Raw genomic sequence first — 21000 nt, 5'->3', positions numbered from 1 at the left:
AAGGGTGATTGTGAAGGGTGATTGTAAAGGGTGATTGTGAAGGGTGATTGTAAAGGGTGATTGTGAAGGGCGATTGTGAAGGGTGATTGTGAAGGGTGATTGTAAAGGGTGATTGCAAAGGGTGATTGTAAAGGGTGATTGTAAAGGGTGATTGTGAAGGGCGATTGTGAAGGGTGATTGTGAAGGGTGATTGTAAAGGGTGATTGCAAAGGGTGATTGTAAAGGGTGATTGTAAAGGGTGATTGTAAAGGGTGATTGTGAAGGGTGATTGTGAAGGGTGATTGTAAAGGGTGATTGTGAAGGGCGATTGTGAAGGGTGATTGTGAAGGGTGATTGTAAAGGGTGATTGCAAAGGGTGATTGTAAAGGGTGATTGTAAAGGGTGATTGTAAAGGGTGATTGTGAAGGGTGATTGTGAAGGGTGATTGTAAAGGGTGATTGTGAAGGGTGATTGTAAAGGGTGATTGTGAAGGGTGATCGTGAAGGGTGATCGTGAAGGGTGATCGTAAAGGGTGATTGTAAAGGGTGATTGTAAAGGGTGATTGTAAAGGGGTATTTGTAAGGGGTTAGTCTCATGGGTTTTAAAGGGTACCGTAATTCTAAAGGGTCCCGTTCGTTTCTCGGCTTTGCCTATTTCATATTAAAAATATCAAACTAAACCGCTTCCTTCAGACACAGGTGCCATTTTTTTTTAAATTAACACTTCGATTTAAAAAAAAATATTTGGTTATTCAAGTGACACGAGTATTTCATTATACTCCAAATAACTCAAACACTTGAGTTACGTCATTTCCGACTGTGATAAATTCCACTTACTGTTGTTGTTATTTTTATTGTTTACATTTTATTTGTTTTTTTAAAAATGTTTCTTAGTCTATCAGTGATTTATACAAAACCCTTTTCGAAGTTGCTCTTTCCCAGGTATCTCAATGTTGAAGTCGTTGCACGATCTTTTGAGAGCTATTTGGGGGCGTGGCGCGCTTTTTCGCCGGAAGTAATGATGTGAAGCAGAAGGTGTATCAGAAATCAGAATCTGGACGAAAAAAAAAAGAAGAAGCTTGTTTCATTTAATCGCGATACACAGTTTTATTTCATACCTCGGTTAAGAATGTCGTGGAGACAGTGGAGTTCAGGCACCTTCTTACTTGAAGCGTGAGCTCGTTATGGGCCTTCCCGGTCTTGATATTCTATGGTCACATTTCCTGGCGGCGTTCCAGGGCGACCAAGTACAGTCGAACAAGGTGTGTTTCCTCGGAGGGATTTTGTGGACGTTTGCGAAGTCGATGGTCGTCTCGTTGTTACACTTGAGACCGGTTGTTGATCTGACTGCTTCGTTTTTCTTTTCAACGTTAATTATTCCATTTCTGTTGTTAATTATTCCCTTTGTTTGTCTTTCATCAAGTTTTATTGCTATTTTGTAAGCCAGGTGTTTGCTTAACGGTTAAGGTGGCTGGCGGAAGATTTTACGGCCTCGTTTGATCCCCTGTTGCTCCGTTGAATGAACACCAGGTGGGTTCACTCACCTGTAATCCTTGCGAGGCCGGCGAAATTAGTACCTGATGATTGGAAGCGGGCGCCACGGTCACGTTCCCAGCAATGATGCAACCAGCACAGCAGGCGCCAACTGCATACAAAAAAAAATTGGTGTTTTTACGACCGTCAAACTCGGACGTACAGTGTGACATTTGAACTTTTGCTTTGATATTGTTATAGCTCTGTAATCGCAATCCATGGCGCTGTTCGCTACGACCAGGCTTCTTCACACCTTGAAAAGCACCTGCACGTGGGTAAATATGTAAATGAGTGGGGTGGAGTCGGAAAGAATTAAATAATGTGCAGGAAACCTGACCGCTGCAGGCTTGAATCGTTCCGAACTGCGACTCGAGCGTTGTTGAAACAACGCAAACCTTGCAAGTCCTCACAGGTGGAGCAGAGTCAAGTTCACCTTTTTTGCAGATCGAGCATGTTCTAACATATCGGTTGGACATACCTGGCCACATTTTCTTCTGTGGCAGCAAACAGTCGTCACCCATGCTGCTCATCGAACACACTCGCCTGTCTTTTTCAAAACCATTTGTACACATTTTTCCCTGACCATCCTCTGAAGAATGTCACTTGGTTTGATAACTTCACTTAGAAAGCACCTGAGCGACTCCTCAGTTCTCGGTAAGGGTATAAAACCCTCGTCGTGGAGCTTCTGTCTTTACATCACTTTTCCTAGTGCTACAAATGGGGAAGGTAGGTACGAAATGAATAACAATAATTTTCACTTTCCCCTTGCCAATTTATAGATATTACAATTATTGTCTTGTACACATTCACATTAATGATTGTAATATTCACTTTATTTCCTGATTTGACCTCATATTTGCCTCAATTCCACAAGGAACAAAATAACTATTAAAAACGAGACTTTCTAATCAAAATAGATGTCATTGCAGATTCATGCCAACAACGTATAAAGATCGGTGCTGTCAGGACATGGAGAATGGAGCAGGTGAAGGGAAAGGCCATGTTACATGATCGCAAACTTTTCTGCATTTGGTGGAGCGCATACCTTCTCCAGGTTAAACGGTGTACGTTTTCTATCCCACTGATACGCAGGATCTGCATCCATCTGGATCTACCCAACGCATCCACACTGATTAGATTGTAGTAAAGATCCGTATCCAGTTCCGGTTCTAGAATTTTTATAGTGATTCTTCACCATTGAGAGATACGGCCAAATATTATATATATATATATATATATATATATATATATATATATATATATATATATATATATATATATCTATATGTCTATCTATATGTCTATATGTCTATCTATATGTCTATATATATGTCTATCTATATGTCTATATATATGTCTATCTATATGTCTATCTATATGTCTATATATATATATATATATATATATGTCTATATATATATACTGTGTATATATATATATATATTGTTACAGACGCGGTTGTGGATGTTGGTTTACCGAGCGGTTTGGTATGGCCGCGTCTGCACAGTTTACCCGATTATACTCGAACGTTGGCCGAGTCGCGCTACGCTAAATCAATTGAGGAAAAGGACACAACGGCTGGGTTAAAATGACACGACACCAAGGGTACAGTTCTCAAGACCTCCGGAGGAGGTTATAATATATCGGAACGTTAGATTACACCGACCAGAGGTACAGCATAGTAAGGTGGGCACTTAAACACGGTCTTATATTAGCCCCGACAGACCACAGATAAACAGGACAAAACTGACTCACACAAGGATTGATGGCAAGGAGGGGCAGGTAGTTGATAGCTCAAGGTGCACCTTGGCTCAGGGGCAGGATCCACACGGTCCGGTCCAGAGATGCGGGAGGTCTCTCTCAGCGTCAGCGTTGGAAGGTGACGTTCTTTCTCCAAGCTGGGGGCGCATCTGACCTCACATCCGGTAAGTCGCTGCGTATATCCAGCGGGGAGTGACACGCCCTCGGCTCGTTAGCTCCGCCCCAGATGGAATCGGCCCGCCGCTCCTTATTGGTGCTGGGGGTTACCGGGCTCCGCCCTTGACGAGGAGCTGGCAGTCAGCCCCTTCGTGGTAACCCCGTCGGAGCACATGGGCCATGGCGGCTAACCGAGCCGGAGTGAGGACGCCCACTCCCCGCACCGCGGTTGTTGTAGTTGTTGTTGTTGTTGTTGTTGTTGTTGTTGTTTCATGGGGAAGATGGGAGGAGGTATGGGGAGGTCCTAAACTCACTACTGGTGCCATACAATCACATTCTGGTGCAACGAAGAGTCAGAATTAATGGAAACGAGTCCTTAACTGACATAGACTAAGAATAACTAGCAAGAGGTCCTATAGTTGTCTACGTGAGATGCGGTGAACCTGGGCACGACATTTAATGGGGGAAAAAGGGGAAGGTCGGTTCTACAGAGTGTTGTTTACAGACAATGGGACTAGGGAATGGGGGATTGGGGATAGTTGGGGAGTATTGGGGAAATAGGGGAATATTTACAAGCGGATATGGAGGCCAAATCCCATATCCGCAACATTGCACCCTTCTCTACCCTCGGGGCGTCCCGACCCGATAAATTTTTACCTATTTTAGTGTGGCACTCAGATGTAGTTCCCTCTACTATTAACTCTACCCTGAGTGCGACAGTTTTACAGATATTCACAATTGAGTAAATATGTCCCCCTGCGACGTTGCACCCTTCTCCTCACAGAAACACACCCACAGGATAACCGAATCGCGGAAAGAATTCGCAAACTAAACATACAGCCGGTAGGGAGCATTATTTACACAAGACTACGCTGATATTTACACTACGATCCAGGACCTGTTTTTGGAGGAACACATGCAGATGTTATGCATAGAGAGAGCACGCATGCCAGCATCGATACACCAACCCACGAGTGCTCTGTGGCCTTACGGCCTTTAATAATGTGCAGAGCACCCCTTCCAAGCACCAAAAGCACCACCCCAAGCACCAATCGGTGCAGTCACCATTGTTCATTAAAATAAAAACAACAACCCCTAACCCTGCAGGTGTCTCTTGCTCTTCGTGTGGTGCACTTGGCCTTCTTGCTTCCCTAGAAATAAAGAAAGGCGCCAACCGCGTCCATTTCTTTATTGTGGCCGTCAAGGGGTCCAACTATTAGTGGTTCACCTGTTTGGCATAGGTGCCACGTTGACCCAGAGGTCCATCAATGGGTGGTGCTTGGCCGCAAAAGAACTGCGGTCCATTGTGGGTGGCCACCAAAATTGCGGTCCATATGGTGTATCGATCCAGGCAGCAAGCAGCGAAAGTGCAGGCCCACAACTGCGGAGCCAGCACCTCTCTCTCTCCTCTCTCTCTGCCCCAAAGCCAGATCCTCGGAGGTGGGAGACAAAAGAAGAAGACAAGTGAGTAAGGGGGTAAGGGCGCAAAAGTGCACGCAATACAAGATGATGCACACTGGGGGCACATGGGAACCAGGTGAGACAGGTACGTTCCTACCGTACGCCCCCCCCCCCCACCAGGTAACCTACATGGCCCCTCCCTTACCCCTTACTGCATCCACAAAACACAACACTACCCATAAACATCTACTTTACCAATCAACAAACGTCCCTACTGTCTTCCCCGTTCCTCCCATAAACCAAATTCGTCTTCTCTCCCTCCTAACCAATCAAATTTCCCATTTCCAACTCTCATCAAAATTTGCCATCTCCAACTCAACATCATAATTTGCCATCACCAATTCATCATCAGTCCCTCCTAAGGAGGGAGAGATGGAATCACCCCAATGTCTCATCCACGTCGTGATGCGTCTCACAAATCCAACAGCAATCCTTACTTCCTGCAACACAAAACAAAGAAAACACAGGTGTGGAGTCATCATCATCACCACAGGTAAGTGGCTGCGTATGGTGCGACAGGTTCATCAATCCTAACTATTTCCTAAATGACTTTAACAACTTTACATTGCCCGGGGTCTTTCTCCTGCCAAACCATTGGCCCTCTTACACTATGGGTTCTAAAAACCAATTCCCATTGACCAAACTGTGGTGCTTTTCAATTTGGGGTCTCACTCCCCCGATTCATCTCCCGGTGCCCTCGCACAATTTCTGGGCCGCGACGTGTAGCTCTCCTAGCCGGTCTACCCACCTGCACACCTCCACCACTGCAGTTGCCTCCGAGCTTACCTGCTCCTCACCCTAACCTAACTACCTGGGGAAGGCCCTCTGGCGCTCTCCCCACTCGGTGCCCTCTCTGGCACTGGGCTACCCGGGTCCGTCCTCCGGATCCCCGGGCCCCACTGACACTAACGGCTCCCAGAGCCCACCTGCGGCCTCACCTGGCCGACATCCTCACAGTGGTGGAGTGCCCAACCAACTACACACACTAACAGGCTACACGCCCAGCCATTTCCACAACACTAATGCACCCATCCGCAATACCATTCTGCAACCGCACCACAAATGCCAATATCCAACCACAATTTACCTATACCCTCTACCTAACACTTACACTACCCGCCCCGGGTACTCGTGAAAGGGGTCCACTCTTCCCCCATCCACACCTTCGCACCATGCACACCACTCCGTACCACTTACTCCAACTCTCTCCACACCACCTTTACTTGCACACCTGTGCTCTCACACCTGGTGCCACCTGCACCCTTCTCTCCCCAAGCGCATTCGCGCTGATCCACACACTCACTACTCATACACTGCTCCACACACCTGTCCAGTTGCACACCTGTGCAATCACACCTGTTCAATTCTCACACACACGGCATCATCTCATCTAACTACTCCCCTCTAAAACTTGCGCTTCCCAGTCGTCCCTTTAAACTATTGCGCTCCCTCGTCATTATAATCCACACTAAGCTACCTGCGTCCCCTCTACAGGTATCAGTCACTAACTAACCTTAACGTTACCTAATGTCAATCTCTTCTAGATCCCTACAATATAACCTAACCCACCCGGGCTAGTTTTCACTGCCATACACCCCATAAGCTATTGCTCCTTTGCCCCACTTTTGTGAGGGATGACAGAGTTGCCATCCCACCACATCGGGCATCTCCCACTACCAATTTTGCACATCAAATTTCAACAAATTAAAAATTTGCCAATCACTGCCCATCATCTGCCAATCATCACTGCCAATCCTTTTCCAATCAAATTTTGTTTTTCTCTAATTTTGGGGCCAAAACACTATCCTCATCACCCAGTCTACTCACTAATGCCTCTCGGTGCGCCAATTCCTGTCCAAAGCCCGGCTTCGTAAAGCCGAGCAATGGATGCTGGTTGTTTTGTGCCGGCGGCTGGATGCGTCCGGCACTCGGTGCAGGGAAGGAGGTTTACCCGGGCCGAGATCCCACGCACCATCTCGGCGTGGAGCCATCCAATGTCCCGATCTCGACCTGCCGGCACGTCTCAACAAAACGTGGTCGCCATGACGACCCTTCCTATCGGGCTGCCCGCTCCGCCTAGTGGAGCCCGGACGCGGCCGCTCCACGCGAGGCCCGGCACGCACCGAGGGCCCGATTCGGCTAAAAGTCGCTCTAACCTCTAACCCGGTTACCTTCGATGCCTCACCTGCATGCTTACACCCCGCAGCCCGTTCCTTGCTCACACATCCAGCCGTTTCCATGCTCCTCGTACCTTTCCTTACACACCTAGGTACTCTCATTCCACTCACAGCCTTGGTCACACACCTGACCACCGAACACCTTGGCACACATTCGTCGGTCGCACACCTCACCAACACACCTCTTCGCGCCCCCTCCTCGGTCACCTCCTCTGTGACAATCACAGGTGTGCTCTCATTCGCACACCCATCCACGTGCCTCACTACCAATTCCAGCGTGCATTCCCACTCACGCTCTACCATTCCAGGTGTGCTTCCTTTCTCACCTGTCACAACCAACTCACGCTCCGTGTCACTCTTACTACTCTCACCTCCACTCTTGACAACGCACTCACCCTTACTCCCGACAGCGCACTCTTTCCTCATGCACCTGTCCGTTACACACCTTTCCCGCGCACACTCTCCCGTCACACCCTCTGTAACACTCACCACAGGCGTGCATTCTTCCTTACCTTTGACAGCGCACTCCTTCCCCATGCACCTGTCCGTCACACACCTTTCTCGCGCACACTCTTGCGCACACTCTCCCGTCACACCCTCTGTAACACTTACCACACCGCGCTTCCATGTGCTCCCTCGCACACGCGCTACGACCGACTCACTCTCGCCAGCATCCTCACTCCTTGGCACGCACTTTTTCCTCACACACCCCAGAGTCGGACTTTCTCGCACACCTCCTTTTTCGCACACCAGACCTGTCGCACACTTCACCAACGGCCTCTCACGAACACCCGGGTCCATCTCGACCCCCAAGCTTCTTAAATCCCCTGGCGCATCATACGCACGACCATATTGGTCACCACTTACACCGGGTCCTCTTCCTCTTCGCTTCTCCTCCATCACCTGCGAATCCCTCATCCGGTTAATGAGCACATCATCACGATCCGAACACAGACTTTGGACCAATTCTTTTACTTCCTCCTTTATCTCTTTCTTATCCTCTCTCCGTCGCTTCTTAATTTCGCTCACCCCTTCTTCCACTTCTTCTAATTTCTGCTTCACCTCCTTCATCTCTTCGTGCGCCCCTTTAAGTTCTTCCTCTAACTCCACTTTATTTTTTTCTATGTGCTCCCGCACCTCCCGCTCTTTAACCTCCATCACCTCTACCACCTTGTCCATTTTCCTCGTCAGGTCCTCATGTACCGTCTGACACTCTTTTTTAATTACCCCTACGTCCTTTTTCATCTCCTTCTGTGTCGATTTTAAACCCTCTATTACCGCTGTGTTCTTCTTTACCTGGTCCCCCAACTCCTTTTGTACCACTGTCAGTTGTTCTACTCCCAGCGTCAACTCCTCTATACCCCCTTGCAGTTTTACAGTCCCCTTTCTCACCTCCTTCTCCATGCGCTCCTTACAGTGCCTCACCTCCTCGCGCACTCCTCCGACCTCCTCACTCACCTCTTCTGATCTCCTCTCCCATCACTTGCATCTCCTGCCCAGATGCCACCCTCATCTGCTCCATTTCCTCCCTGTGAGCATCCAGTTTGGTTTCTACCCCCATTCTGACCCCCTCTATCTGCTGCCCCATTTGGTTAACTTCCCTTTTCGCTTGGTCCCTCATGTCCCTCAATTTGCCTTCCATCCTGTTTTCTAACCCCTCTAACCCATTTTTCACTCCTTCCATTTGATTCTCTTGAGCGGCCATTCTGTTTTCTACCCCCATTAACCCCTCCTGTATTTCCCCTAATCTATTGTCTAATTTCCCAAATTTCTCGTCTAATCCCTTAAAATTATTGTCTAACCCCTCAAATTTCTTGTCTAACCCCTCACCGGTACCCCTCGCTTCGTCCCTCATTACCCCCATTTGGCCCTCTAATCGCTCACTATCAGCCCTCATTTGCTCACTCTGAGCATCCATCCGGTTCCCCATTACCCCCATTTGGTTTCCCATTACCCCCATTTGGCCCTCCAATCGCTCACCCATTTGTTCCATAAAGGCCCTCATTTGCAGGAGGAAAAGGTTCGAATCCACCAGGGGCGCTACCACGGTCGCGGGCGTGGACGCCGTGGCCATCTGTGAGGCGCCATTTTGCGCGCCCGCTACTTCGTGCGTGACGGCGCTATTTTGCGAATCTGCTACCCTCACTGCTTCGCTCTCCTCTTGTCCCTCAATTTGGTCCTGGATCGACCCTACCTCACTCTCTACCGGAACCCAGCCGTCTTGGTTTGCCATAGCGCGACTTTCAAAATTCGGGTTTTTTTTTTTTTTTGTAAAACACAATCAAATTTCGCCGTTATAATTTCGAGCGCGGGAAACGCGCTCCGGATCGAATTCTACTTCCCGACACCAAAATGTTACCCTAATGGTACAATTGGTGTCCCAAAATTTGGGCCTAACTGAATTTAGTCCCAGGTCCGAATTCCACTCCTCGACACCAAATGTTACAGACGCGGTTGTGGATGTTGGTTTACCGAGCGGTTTGGTATGGCCGCGTCTGCACAGTTTACCCGATTATACTCGAACGTTGGCCGAGTCGCGCTACACTAAATCAATTGAGGAAAAGGACACAACGGCTGGGTTAAAATGACACGACACCAAGGGTACAGTTCTCAAGACCTCCGGAGGAGGTTATAATATATCGGAACGTTAGATTACACCGACCAGAGGTACAGCATAGTAAGGTGGGCACTTAAACACGGTCTTATATTAGCCCCGACAGACCACAGATAAACAGGACAAAACTGACTCACACAAGGATTGATGGCAAGGAGGGGCAGGTAGTTGATAGCTCAAGGTGCACCTTGGCTCAGGGGCAGGATCCACACGGTCCGGTCCAGAGATGCGGGAGGTCTCTCTCAGCGTCAGCGTTGGAAGGTGACGTTCTTTCTCCAAGCTGGGGGCGCATCTGACCTCACATCCGGTAAGTCGCTGCGTATATCCAGCGGGGAGTGACACGCCCTCGGCTCGTTAGCTCCGCCCCAGATGGAATCGGCCCGCCGCTCCTTATTGGTGCTGGGGGTTACCGGGCTCCGCCCTTGACGAGGAGCTGGCAGTCAGCCCCTTCGTGGTAACCCCGTCGGACCACATGGGCCATGGCGGCTAACCGAGCCGGAGTGAGGACGCCCACTCCCCGCACCGCGGTTGTTGTAGTTGTTGTTGTTGTTTCATGGGGAAGATGGGAGGAGGTATGGGGAGGTCCTAAACTCACTACTGGTGCCATACAATCACATTCTGGTGCAACGAAGAGTCAGAATTAATGGAAACGAGTCCTTAACTGACATAGACTAAGAATAACTAGCAAGAGGTCCTATAGTTGTCTACGTGAGATGCGGTGAACCTGGGCACGACATTTAATGGGGGAAAAAGGGGAAGGTCGGTTCTACAGTGTTGTTTACAGACAATGGGACTAGGGAATGGGGGATTGGGGATAGTTGGGGAGTATTGGGGAAATAGGGGAATATTTACAAGCGGATATGGAGGCCAAATCCCATATCCGCAACAATATATATATATATATATGTCTATATATATATATATACTGTGTATGTATATATATATATATATATATATATATATATATATATATATATATATATATATATATATATATATATATATATATATATATATATATACATACAGTGAAACCTTGACTTACGAGTTTAATTCGTTCTGTGACCGAGCTCGTAACTCAATTTGCTCGTTTCTCAAATTAAATTTCCTCATTAAAATGAATTGAAATGCTATTAATCTGTTCCAGCCCCCAAAAACCACACCAATTTTTTTTGAAATATATATATATAAATATCTCGCGCTTTATATTTCACCTGTATGCAGCATGCAAGTTGGCAGGATGGCCTGGACTGGAGGTACGCACACTTGACTCTAAACTGTCCAGCCTGGGTTTGAATCCCGACCCAGCTATAACCTGTCATGTCGGTGTTTCACAGGCAGGGTGATTCATCAATGTGTGTACCGCTAAACTGGGCGCCCCGTTTGCGTCCCATTAGTTGTTGGATGTTAAGGATCTCACCGTGTCTTCCACAAAGAGAAGGCGAGCTATCGCCGGCACTCTGAACAAGTTGTGGCCTGGCATGCTCTTCTCCTCTGCCGTTATATACGTCCTCCTCGGCATCTTTTTCCAGAAGAGCCCTGTCTCGTCACAGTTGAAGATTTGCTGGGGGATGTATCCTTCGGCTTCTATCAGTTCGGCAAAAGTTGTAATAAAATCTTCAGCTGCCTTCACATCCGAGCTTGCTGCCTCACCATGCCTGACGACGGAGTGAATGCCGGTCCTCTTCTTAAAATTATCAAACCATCCCCGACTGGCTTTGAATGACTCTTCCGATGCCTCGTCCGTTGATGTTCCCACCGTCTGCTGCACCAAATCCCCGTAAATGTCTCGTGCCTTCTCACAGATGATGCTCTCGGTCACGGTATCTCCTGCGAGCTGCTTCTCCGTCAACCACACAAACAACAACTTCTCCATCTCTTCATGGACAGAGGTCCGGAGCTTTGAAATAATCTTAACGCCCTTGGCTGGCGTTATAGCCTTTAATCGACTCCTTCTGCTTCAAAATCGTACATATCGTAGAAGTACTACGATCGTACTGCCTCGCCAAGTCGACAACACGCACACCTCGCTCATGTTTTTCGACGATTACGTGTTTTATATCCAAGCTCGCTCGCTCGTAACTCAGATCTCGGCTCGCATCACAAAGCAAAAAATTGACCGAGCGACGGCTCGTATCTCGGAAAACTCATAAGTTGGTGCACTCGTAAGTCAAGGTTTCACTGTATATATATATATTATAACACGATATCTCAAAACATTATGTACGGATTATGACAAAATTAGGTGAATTAATTGGTTAGGTGACAAGAACAAGCCGATTAGATTTTGGTTCAGGCATGGATCCAGATCCGGCGTATTCCAGGGATGCAATATGTAAACCGTTCAGCATGGCAGTGGTATGCGTTCTACCGAGTGCTGTTCTAGTTACTTTTGTGATTTGAAGCTTTCTTGGAAAATATCCCACGATTATCTATCTTAAAAGGAGTTCACCCAAGTTGGAAATCGCCCTTGGGGAGGGGGACAAATTAATTCGCTACAACCTCCATTGTGTGACACTTAATCCTGCTGTTAAGTTTGGTTGAGATCGGACAAGTAACGACTGAATCTACTGCAGTCAAAAAAAAGACAGACACCAAGTTGCGTATTTTATTATGATTAGTACACCCGCTCACTAGGAGCGGCAAGAAGGGTCATTCTTCTTTGTGGTATATAGATTACAGTCGATCTATGGTCGGGGCTCAAGAACATTGGGTGTGTGTTCATTTACCAAGTTTCTTGTGGAGAGATCGCCAAGTGGTTTAAGCATTCGAGCAAGCACTCCATTCAAAACCGTTAAGGAACGGCTGGTTTGACAAGCGCAAGCTACCTGCTTGGTAAATGAGCACACCCCGGTCTTCCTCCCTTTCAGTTTCATATCAAACAGCAGGAGCGAGTTTCAAAAGTTCACTACGAAAAATGCCACGGTAGTGGCAGAAAAGGCCATGTTATTAACCCAACATTTGTGGGTTATATAGAGTACAGTAGATCTTTGCTCAGTTCTGCTGTAAGTAAACCTTCATGGATGTTGGGATTTCTCCAAATTTCTTCATTTAGTGTTATAAAGAGCATTAGCGACTGTTTAAAAAGCTAAGCATACGTGTTTGTGGTTTATAATATTTTAACTTCCTGTAGAAGCTGTTGCTCTCACGGAAACGCCATTATAACTACTCGGGCATGCCCGTACTATATATATATCTAAAATTATATCCCCCCCCTCTATTTACATGAAATGGTTTGGTCCAAAGCGAACGGCTTGCGAGTACGGTGACAATCCCCCCCCTCTATTTACATGAAATGGTTTGGTCCAAAGCGAACGGCTTGCGAGTACGGTGACAATCCCCCCCCCTCTATTTACATGAAATGGTTTGGTCCAAAGCGAACGGCTTGCGAGTACGGTGACAATACCCCCCTCTATTTACATGAAATGGTTTGGTCCAAAGCGAACGGCTTGCGGAGTTTGGTAAAGAAATCACCATAGCTCGGTAACTACTTGTCCGATTAATATGAAACCTTGAAAAGGCACATCCTCAGGTCCCCAGCAATATACCTGGCAAGTTTCAAGTATATCGGACCCGTGGTTGTCGAGAAACAGCGGTCACAGACAAACATACAAACATACAAACATACACACAGAGATTACTGGAATTATAGATAGATAAGCTATTTATACATGTTATCACTGCAGGAAAAACGCCTTGGGGAAGTGGGACATTATTAGTATTAATATTGTTTTGTAATAACATTCACAATATGCGATCATCATTAATTTTGTTATTAAAAGCGTCTGGAAAAACGCCACGATAAATCTTCTTCTTGGGGCAAACGCCACGATAAAGCTAATTTAACATTGATATCCACCTCAACATGCAACGCCATTGACGGCAATGGCAGGGAAACCCCACTTGGGGGAGAAAATCCCTTGGGGAGGGGGGCAAATGAATGCGCTACAACCTTCATTATGTAACCCTTCGTTATCCTGTCAAGTTTGGTTGAGATTGGATAAGTAACGACGGAATGTATTGGCGTAAAAAATTCATCAGACAGACGGACAGACAGACACAAAATGGCGTATTTTAGTATGATAGTGATTCCTTCACAATTAAAGAAAGCCTCAGGATATATCCCCTCATGTGTATCTAACACTCCACTGGCTACCTACAGCACATTACAACAGATATGTATGCGTCTCTACACATGATGAGTAAGTTTTATGAATGTAAACTTCAATATGCACCGACCCATCACCCCTGCCCATTCATTGCCTTGGAGCGTAGCATTCCAATGCTGCCAACAGAGCAATATTCTTCTTTCCCAACTTGATGTAAGCATGGCAATGTAAAATTGTGAGAACTGTGCTACACAGTGAAATTGAGGGGCAGTGACTGTACATCACGGACAATGTACATCAATCAATGTTCCTGCTCCCGCGTCAAAATGTACTCCAATCACGTGTCTCGATGATTACTGCTCCATTTCTCTGACATCGTTTGTCATAAAATCTTTTGAGCACCTAGTTCTGAAACTTGTAAAATCTAGTTTTTTTGCCTGTATTGGAGCCTTTCCTGTTTCCTTATCAAAGCAACCTATCAGTTGATGATGCTGTTTCTCTTACTGTACACAATGTTTTGCAGCACTTGGATAAGAAAACTTTACATATGTTCGATTACTATTTGTTGAGTTTTGTTCTGCTTTTAACATTATTTCACCATATAAATTATAGTTGAAACTTTGTAAACTTTGTCTTGATGGATCGATATGTAGCTGGCTGTTGAACTTTCTTTTGGAAAGGCCGCAGGTAGTTAAAATTGGCTTTTGATTTCAAAATCTATCACCTTGAACACAGGTAAACCCCAGGGTTGTGTTCTTTCTCCTTTATTATGTAACCCAGTGCTACCTGCCGCATGGTCGGGTAGTCGGGTACTAAACCAACTACCTTCACTGGCTTGCCAGTGGGGAGGGTGACTGTGACACCCTGCAGGACTAAAAATAATACTTGTTAAAGGGTGGATGAGCCCCTTTCGGGAGCCAACGGCCATCCAGTAAGGAGATGGTGTCTCATAAAAAACACCCTTCCAGTTGGACCGGTTTTTTAGGTGGTAGGTTGCAGACAGCAACCTCTCAGGGTAGTACTACCCTTCGGACTTGGGAGCGTTAAAGTGGTGCCCGGAATCATCTTACACACCATGTCAGAATCGCTTGTCTTACTTTCTGTCTCGCTCAAACTCCAGCTACCGGGATAGCTTCAATATCTCTCTCGCAAACAAACACCACACACTTTTCATCATACACTTTTCTGCTCTTTTATTTAAGGCCTGGCCTCGATGAGGACTATGTAGTCCGTGACTGGAGCCTTCAACATTAACGAAAAATATGACTGTAAAATATTGTTGCGGTTTTGAGTTTTGGTAACAGTTTCTATAATAAAGGTTAAATTTCCCCCTCATAGTTAGTCACACAAACAACATGTAGCCTCGCGATAGTGTAGTTATCTCTTAGTATTTGTGAGAATAGTCGTTTTCCTATGTTAGTTCTGCGTTGAGTAGAGTAAGGAGAATAGGTCCTACTCCTACTTCCATTGCCTTATCCCGCCTCCAATGCCTCATGCCTCTTTGTGCTGCCTTTGGTTCTTTTGGCGCGAATTAACACAAGGCAGGCCTAGGAGGGTCGGGGCGGGACCGAATGAGGGCGGCAGAGGAGCTGACGATAAGCGCGAGCCGCCAATCAGGGCTCAGAGGGTGTGGCGGCAGCACTACGTCACAGGGCGTGGTTGGAAGGTTCGAGAAGGTTTGAGAAGGTTCGGGGTGTGTAGATATAAGCCATTGCGCAAAGCCCCCAGGAGCAGTAAGAGAGAGTGCGGTGAGCAGTTGAGTCGAGCAGAGCGCGCGTGAGGAGTTGGCACCCAGGAGTTCAAGCAGCAATTGAGGTACGAGGACTGAGTTGGCATTGAGTGGAGGAAGACGCGCATGAACCAGGATACGCGCTCATATGAAAGTGACGCTCGGTTGAGCTTGAAGCCGAGCCGTTATAGTGCATTGAGTTACACGAGTGATAACGGCTGTGTAACTGCCAGCCGTGCTGAGAGACGCGTACGTTTTCCTTCCTACCTCATCGGCTGCCTTTTGTTCGGGAGACGTGCTACGAGGATCCTTCCACCGCCTGCTTGCCTTCTTCGCGGGACGTGCTGGGACCGTGGAGAGCCGGACGGGGCCGTTCCTGGACGACCACGTCGGCGCGTTTGGCCTGAACATCAACCTGCCTTCAATTCCCTGTGTGAGTGTGATGGGCCCGAGTCTGGGAGTTAAGAATAAGACTGTTTAAGTGCTACTCTGTGTCTCTGCGTCTACCGATCATTGTACATACTTGTGGGAATAATAATTAAACCTGTGTTCTTCCTTCCATTCGATCGTTCTTGTGATTTCCTCATTGACTAAGCGTGGTACGAATAGAACCGCTCTAATCGGGGTCCAATAATTAACGGTGACTGCACGGACCACGTGGTACGCAATCCGCTCGGTGTACTTCAATTACACGTGGCTCGTGCGAGGCTTGGTTCCCTGCTACCGTGGCGGTGCAGGGATTTAGGTACGAGCGAGACTTGGTCCCGAAACCTACCTTGCGTTTGCCCGGAAGAGGCGTTTCAAGTCTCTTGATTCCGCCAAGCCCAGAAAGAACAAGGGGCTTAATCCCCCCTTGATAAGGGTAAGAAGGGCGGCGGAAAACCGTAACAATATGTTCGGCGAAATGCTTCTGAAATCTAACCACTTTTTGTAGATGAGAATAAAGTTGAAATTGTTGAATCTTTTAAATTCCTTGGAATTTGCATTTCAGCAGATCTGAAATTATCAGTCCATATTGATGATTGTGTCAAGAAAACACAGCAAGGTTTTATTTATTTATTTTGAGACGTCTTAAGAGTTTTGGCGTTGATCATTCACTGTTGGTTCAGGTATATCGGGCAGTGGTCTTGATGCTATCTATCACTCTTGTATAGTAATGCTGCTGGTGGACGATCAATGCCGGATTGACAAAATTATGCGGACCGCACAGTGGATAGTCAGCGGTGGACTGCTGAATGTGCAGTCCTTATATAGCAGGTAGGTAATTGGCCGAGCTGGTGGTGTAATTCAGGACAAATGTTTGCTTGATTATTTTTTACAAAAAAGTAATAAATATTGTTTTAAAATCTTGAATGTAGTGTTTCATTATAATATATATATATATATATATATAAAAGGAGCTCGGTCTCGGCATGCTTGCGAATGTGCGTCCGCCTGCGACGGATCTTATGTTCCAGTAATATGCTAATTTGTGCCCATTTTGATTAAACCTGTTGGTTTCAGATGAATTATTTTAAACGGTACAAGAAAAAACTTTTTTGAAAAATGTAAAAAAATAAAATCAAGGTTAATAAAATGTGGCATCAAAAATTTTCCCCAAGAGTAATTGCTCAGGACTTTTTTTCTGTAATATGTGGCTATTGATGAGTGCAAAACAGCAGGATTTGATAACGTTTGAATTATTTCTCCCGGTTCGGCCAAATCCACTAGCTTGAATGATATCCCATTAACAAAATTTTTTTTTTAATGTTCAAGGCTCCAGTCACATGCTATATAGTCGCCATCGAGGCTAGGCCTTGAATAAAATAACTGCATGAACCCGTAGCGGAAATGAACCCGTAGTCAGAGAATCATTGATAACTGCAGTAATAAATGGGAGGAGGGTGTCCAAACACTCAATAAACAAATCGGTGGGAAGGGGGTCAAGATCACATGTTTTTGTGTTTGACTTGAGGATTGTACATTTGACAATTTCCTCAGTAACAGGAGTAAACGAACTAAGAGGTTGTCCGTGAAAGCAGTGTTCAGCATCATCAAAGGAAAGGAGTGACTGCTTGTCAAGATTGTTTCTTATTGACTGAATTTTATTGTGAAAGAAATGCAGGAAGCATTGGGATAGTTCGTTTTGAGGAAATACAGTGGGAAGAACGGATTTATTTTTGGTGGCAAACAGGCGGTTGGTAATGCTGAACAGTTGCTTGCAGGAGGAGCTCCTCGTAATCCGATCAGAAATATATGACGTTTTTGCTTTCAGAATGATTTTTATGACGAGTCTTTTAGCTATGTTATATAACTGTTTATGGACTGTGAGGCCAGTCTTCAGCCACTGTCTCTCGGCACATCGTCGTTCCTTTTTGGCAGCCCTGACTTCGTCGCTGACTGCGCTGAACCACGGAGTACTCCTGCGTCTGGGAACAGCGCGCCGTGTCGCTGGAGCATGACAGTCTAACGCTGTGCGGAGGCAACAGTCGAGGTCTTCTGCAGTGACATAGGAACGGCCAGAGAGACGGGTGTGAAGGTCCTCTTTAAAGGCGGAACGGTCGATGGCACGGATGTTGCGGGCGGTGATGAAGCTGGGCTGAAGACGAGGAACAGCAATACTCAGGTGGCTGGTGACACAGAAGTGGTCAGAGGCGATAGCACAGGTCACTGACGTGGACTGCACCAACTGATCATCGCATCTGTGCACTAACCAATCCAGGATGTGTCCTTTAACGTGTGTAGGTTGGGAGACAGACTGAGACAGACTAAAAGTAGAAAGGAGGTCAATGATCTTTAAAGTGAGAGGATGTTGTGGTTGGTCGTAGTGGACATTGAAATCTCCAAGAATCAAGACGAAACCAGGAAGAGTATTGCAGTGGTCGAGCAGATTAGGAAGCTGGGTCACGAACATAGTCAGTAAGCTTGTTTTTCCAGTTAGGTGGAGGTCGGTAGAGGCAGAAGAAATGAAGAGTGTTTTCTGACAGAGTGAAGGTGACATGGGCTAGCTCGTAGGATGAATGGTCGAACGAAAAAGTCATGGTGAAGGAGACAAAGGGAGAGAAGTTGTCTCTGTAAATAACAGCCACGCCCCCACCCCTGGAGGAGCGAGGAAGCGAGGAAATGGAGGAGCTGAACGATGTTAAAACAGAGTCTCTGATTGTAAGATCGCACAGATGTCCTCTACAATGTTCACTTCCTACCACTATTCATGTTTGTGAAACTGATGTAAACTTTGTTTCGTCGGCCAAGAACCTTGGTGTGGTTTTCGACTGTAACATGACATTTTCCAAGCAAGTACTTCAAACTTGCAAATCAGCATACTTTCAGCTGCGAAAGATTGCATCCATTCGCCACTTTCTTACTCCTCAAGCTGCTCTAACTCTGGTCTGTGCCCTTGTCCTCTCAAGGCTAGACTATTGTAATTCTTTGTATGCTGGCTGCCCTCAGTTTCTCTTGGATAAGTTACAAAAGGTTCAAAACTCTGCCGCTCGTCTTGTCTGTAAGGCGAAGACGTCTGACCATGTTACTCCGCTTCTTCAATCTTTACACTGGCTGCCTGTCTCTGCTCGTGTGCAATACAAAATTTGCACACTGTTATAAATCATTGTGTGGAACGGGACCTCACTATCTCTCCGATTTGCTCACTCTCTATGAACCTTGGCGACGGCTTCGTTCAAGTGATGACTCTATGACCTTAGAGCCGCCGCGCACCAGCACCAAGTCGTTTGGCGAGAAATCCTTTTCCTTTGCTGCACCTCTGCTCTGGAATGACTTGCCTTCCTCTGTTCGACATGTTGACTCTCTTCCTGCCTTTAAAACCTCCCTCAAAACCTATCTGTTTCACAGGTCTTTCAAAGTCTAAGTCCTGTTTTCCCTTTGGTTTGAGGTGGGACAGAGATCGAGAGTATGTCTGTGTACATGTGCGCGGGAGGGAGGGGAGGAGGAGGGGGAGTACACATCTGTGGGTTTTAAATGGGGAGGGAGAGGAATAGGGCAAGAGTGAAGGTGTGTCGTGTGTGTGTGTGTGTATGTTTGTGTGTGTGTGTGCAGTGTGTGTGCGTTCGCATGATAATGTAAAGTGCCATGAGGGTAGTTTACTCTGCTTGATGGGGCTATATAAGACTCCTTTATTATTATTATTTATTCTGAAGAGAAATAAAAGAGACAGAATGTAAAGGTGAGGTGTGAAAATGAGTAAGAAAAGCGTATGATGAAAAGTGTGTGATGTTTGTTTGTAAGAGTGAGAGATTGAAGCAAGCCCGGTAGCTATAGTTTGAGTGAGACAAAGTAAGACGAGCAATCCTGACACGGAGAATGTAAGATGGTTCCGGGCACCACTTTTAACGCTCCTAAGTCTGAACGGTAGTACTACCCTGAGCGGTTGCTTTCTACAACCTACTACCTAAAAAACTTGTCCAACTGGACGGGTGTTTTTTAGAAGGCACCATCTCGTTACCGGATGGCCGTTGGCTCACTAAGGTAGCTCATCTGCCCTTTAACAGGTATTACTTTTAGTCCTGCAGGGTGTCAGTCACCCTCCCCACTGGCAAGCCAGTGAGAGTAGTCTGTTTAGTCGCTGACTACCCGACCATGTGGCAAGTTGCACTAGGTTGCATTTCACCAGTGGCAGTCAATAGACTGACCTGACTAAGTAAATCAAGTGACTAAATTTAATGTTGTTCCTCCATGGTTGTCAATTTTCTTTATGCCTAAATGTATAGGTCTCTGATACAAAGCATATTTAACATAGCTTTCCTCCTGCTTGGCTGGTATTGTGCTTGGTTAACCAAAAATAGTTCAACCAGCATTGATGTCTATTTTTCTATGTTTTTAAACAAAAATTTGCATATCATGTGTGAGTCAATTTAAATTGCACATATTCTTCATCAAGTCTTTGCTGCTGCCAGGAAAGTGCTTTAAGTGGTGAAGATGAGTGTGAAAATGACACCATGATCCAAGTTCTAACATCCAAGAATGCTGCAGGCCTGACCACTGAGGAAGTTGCTTCTGAGTTGCAGGTACAGTTTCATATTTATTTTGTACAGTTAACAAATACCACCCATCGCTTCACTGTTGGGAATAGATAGACAGAGATAGAGGTAGAAATAGAGACAGAGACAGAGATTGCATAGGAAAGGGTAGGGGTTGGCATGGGTGGAAGTGGGGGGTGGGGGTGGGGGAAAGGGGGTGGGAGCGAGGGAAGCACTAGTTTAGAAAGGGGGCATAACATTAGCTATAAAGGTGATGGGATTAGTTGTTTTTTTTGTTGTTTTTTTTCTTTTTGCAACATATGTATACAAATATTCCCCCCCCCCCCCCCCCCCCACACACACACACACACACACACACACACACACACACACACACACACCTTATAGAAAGTCTACACCTCCTTTCAAAATTTTCACCTTTTATTGCCTTGGATCATGAAATTAAATTGCATTAAATCAGAATTTTTCCACCTTTATTTACACATTGTAGCCCACAACTTCCAAGTGAA

The 21000-nt window shown here is 46.3% G+C and overlaps 1 protein-coding gene across 5 annotated transcripts in view; it reads left to right on the top strand.

The window, feature by feature from the left end:
- Positions 1–965: 965 nt before the first annotated feature.
- ATP2C1 (ATPase secretory pathway Ca2+ transporting 1) overlaps positions 966–21000 on the top strand; it is a 138125-nt gene continuing 118090 nt past the window's right edge. For 2 of the 5 annotated variants that reach the window (XR_013622697.1, XM_068107945.2), the window contains exons 1-2: positions 966–1240; positions 20408–20518. Coding sequence is in view for 3 of the 5 variants with exons in the window: in XM_068107945.2 (XP_067964046.1) it covers positions 1163–1240; positions 20408–20518 (189 nt within the window). In the remaining 2 variants the exon portion in view is untranslated. Of the gene's footprint in view, positions 1241–2440; positions 2576–20407; positions 20519–21000 lie in introns of those variants that run through there. The other 3 variants (XM_068107944.2, XM_078773443.1, XR_010983384.2) reach the window with 3 other exon arrangements.

Source organism: Myxine glutinosa, chromosome 2 (genome assembly GCF_964187855.1).
Source record: "Myxine glutinosa chromosome 2, kmMyxGlut1.1, whole genome shotgun sequence".
NCBI lineage: Eukaryota > Metazoa > Chordata > Myxini > Myxiniformes > Myxinidae > Myxine > Myxine glutinosa.
This window is presented reverse-complemented; position numbering and strand designations above follow the sequence as displayed.